The sequence below is a fragment of the Myotis davidii genome, unplaced genomic scaffold, assembly GCF_000327345.1.
Source record: "Myotis davidii unplaced genomic scaffold, ASM32734v1 scaffold749, whole genome shotgun sequence".
Taxonomy (NCBI): Eukaryota; Metazoa; Chordata; class Mammalia; order Chiroptera; family Vespertilionidae; genus Myotis; species Myotis davidii.
Window position 1 is genome coordinate 1,581,213 of NW_006300030.1, and position 2,433 is coordinate 1,583,645.

Here is a 2,433-nt window from a genome sequence, read left to right on the forward strand (position 1 = left end):
ACCCGCTCTCAAAGATGTCGGCGCCCACAACCAGTATGAGGGAATATGCTAATTGACTGCCATGCCCTCAAAGATGGTGGCACTCACAGCCACAAGATGGCCAGCAGGGGAGAGCAGTTGTGGGCGATCAGGCAAGCAGGGGAGGTCAGTTAGGGGTGACCAGGCCGGTGCAGGGGGGATGTTGGGGGCAATCAGGCTGGCAGGGGGGATGCAGTTGGGGGTTATCAGGCTGGCAGGGGTGCAGTTGGGGGTGAGCAGTCCAGAAGAGGGGAGCAGTTAGGGATGATCAGGCAGGCAGGCAGGTGAGTGGTTAGGAGCCAGCAGTCCGGGATTGTGAGAGGGATCCTAGATTGGAGAGGGTGCAGGACAGACTGAGGGGCACCCCTTCCCTCCGCAATGCACGAATTTCATGTACCGGGCACTAGTCCCTAAATAAAAAGTTTTAAAAAGTTTTTTTAAAAATATATTTTATTGATTTTTTACAGAGAGGAAGGGAGAGAGATAGAGAGTTAGAAACATCGATGAGAGAGAAACATCGATCAGCTGCCTCCTGCACATCTCCCACTGGGGATGTGCCTGCAACCCAGGTACATGCCCTTGACCAGAATCGAACCTGGGACCCCTCAGTCCGCAGGCCGACGCTCTATCCACTGAGCCAAACCGGTTTCGGCTAAAAAGTTTTAAAGACTGTTATAAAATGCACTTTCTCCATTCTTAATATACCTCCTGACCCTAAATAAAAACATAGAAAGAATAAACACCAAAATCCCTCCCAAGGACACTACAGGGTACCATCTAGGTGCTGTAGTAATTCTCCTAAAAAATAACCCAGAGTAAGTATTATGTCTAAACATTCTTATCCTTAATTTTAATGTTCTTAATTTTCTTTTAATTCCATGTTAATTTAAGTGAGTTTTGAAGATCATATCCTATAAATTGAAGGCTTCTCATGACACAATAGTGATAAGATGCTATCATACTTTGAGTTCAGATGGTGGTGGCATCATGCTTAATGAGAGAAGGGAAGGGAAGGGAGAGGAAAGCCTCCATTATCTCCTTGTTACTAGATAAGAAGCAAATCACACACACACTCTTCCCCTCTACAGTCTGCATGAGTTGGGCTGAGGGGTGGAATGAGAATATTATAAGGGTTTCTCAAAACTAGATCTTTACCGACTTTGAATCTCCTGGAAAATACTCAAGCATATCAAGCTCTCTCACTAATGCAAAATGAGAACTAACGGAATTTCTTTGATGTGAAGTTGAAGGTGATCAAGGCAGGGTGACAGGCATTCACACCCTGATAGTAAAAGGGGCCTGACTAGGGCAGATTCCCATTCACATAAAATGACTTCCAGGCAGGTAGTTCCTTTGGCTTTGACTTCCCAGCTGACACTTGCCTGGTGGCAGTACAGATGGGAATAGGTCCCCTGTCACACCAAACTGTAAGCTTCCCCCGCTCAGCCTCACCCCCAAAGGCCCGCGAAAGAGACCGAATGCTTCTACCACCTTCTCAGTGAACTGGAGGAATTCCTCCGGCCCCCATCCTTTTGCCCAAAACTCAGCGCAGGGGGTAGGGGTGGGATAGGAGGCAGGGGGAAGGAGAGGGTGGGGGCGGGGAACGCGGCTAGGAGAGCCCAGTGACACAGTCGGTGACTGGCCTGGGATACGGGTGATGGGCGAGGCAGGGCTGAGGACCAGGGCAGACTAATGTCTGAAGGCGCAGGGCACCAGGTAACGCAGCCCCAGGGGTGCGGGCCAAGCGGGTTCAGGTGAGGGCTCACCCGCGTTCTGCAGGGTCTCGATGTTCTGGGGTCTGGTCGCCAGCTCTGCCACCATCTGCACGAACTGGGTCCGGGCTTTCTGGTACTGCTCGAACACTGCGGGGAGAGACATGGTGGAGCGAGCTGCTCAGTCATGCCCTGGCTCCCGCCAACTGCTGTGGGGGCAGCCGCCCCAGCCCCTACCTTGCAGCACCTGCCTCTGACTCATGGTGCCTGAAGCTCTCCGCTGGCCACAGCTCGGGGCGACCTGGCTCCTCTGCCCGGGGCCTGCGAGTCCCAGGAGCGGGCAGCGGACGGGGAACTGGGACAGCGCCTTTTCGGCCTGGACACCGAGGCCAGTCCTCTCTGTGTACCCCGGTCTCCCGAGCAACCGATCAGAAGCGCTCCAACTGTCAGGCCCTGGATTGACGTCACGGGGGCGGGGCCCCGCGCCCCCAAGAATGGCCAGTCCGGGGAGAACTTCACCTGCAGGGGCGCCCGGACGCGCCGAACGCGCGCACCCGCTGCAGGAGTCTGCACCGTGGAGTGTCACTATGCTGCTGGGTAGGGCGTCCGGGTCTGGAGTGTGCCCTCCCCTGCGGCTGTTCTCCTTGCCCGCCCTGGGAGGCCAGGAGCGGCGCTGCACCCCAGTCTTCTCTCTGCGCAGCAG

General features: G+C 54.6%; 1 protein-coding gene across 2 annotated transcripts in view; it reads right to left on the reverse strand.

The window, feature by feature from the left end:
- Positions 1 to 2,365, reverse strand: part of LOC102753737 (sperm-associated antigen 6) — a 64,679-nt gene extending 62,314 nt beyond the window's left edge. The window contains exons 1-2 of one of the 2 annotated variants that reach the window (XM_006776174.2): positions 1,968 to 2,362; positions 1,785 to 1,880 (exon numbers count right to left, since the gene is read on the reverse strand). In XM_006776174.2, coding sequence (XP_006776237.1) covers positions 1,785 to 1,880; positions 1,968 to 1,992 — 121 coding nt within the window. In that variant the 5' untranslated portion in view covers positions 1,993 to 2,362. Of the gene's footprint in view, positions 1 to 1,784; positions 1,881 to 1,967 lie in introns of both variants that reach the window. The other variant, XM_015572056.1, reaches the window with a different exon arrangement.
- Positions 2,366 to 2,433: the final 68 nt, after the last annotated feature.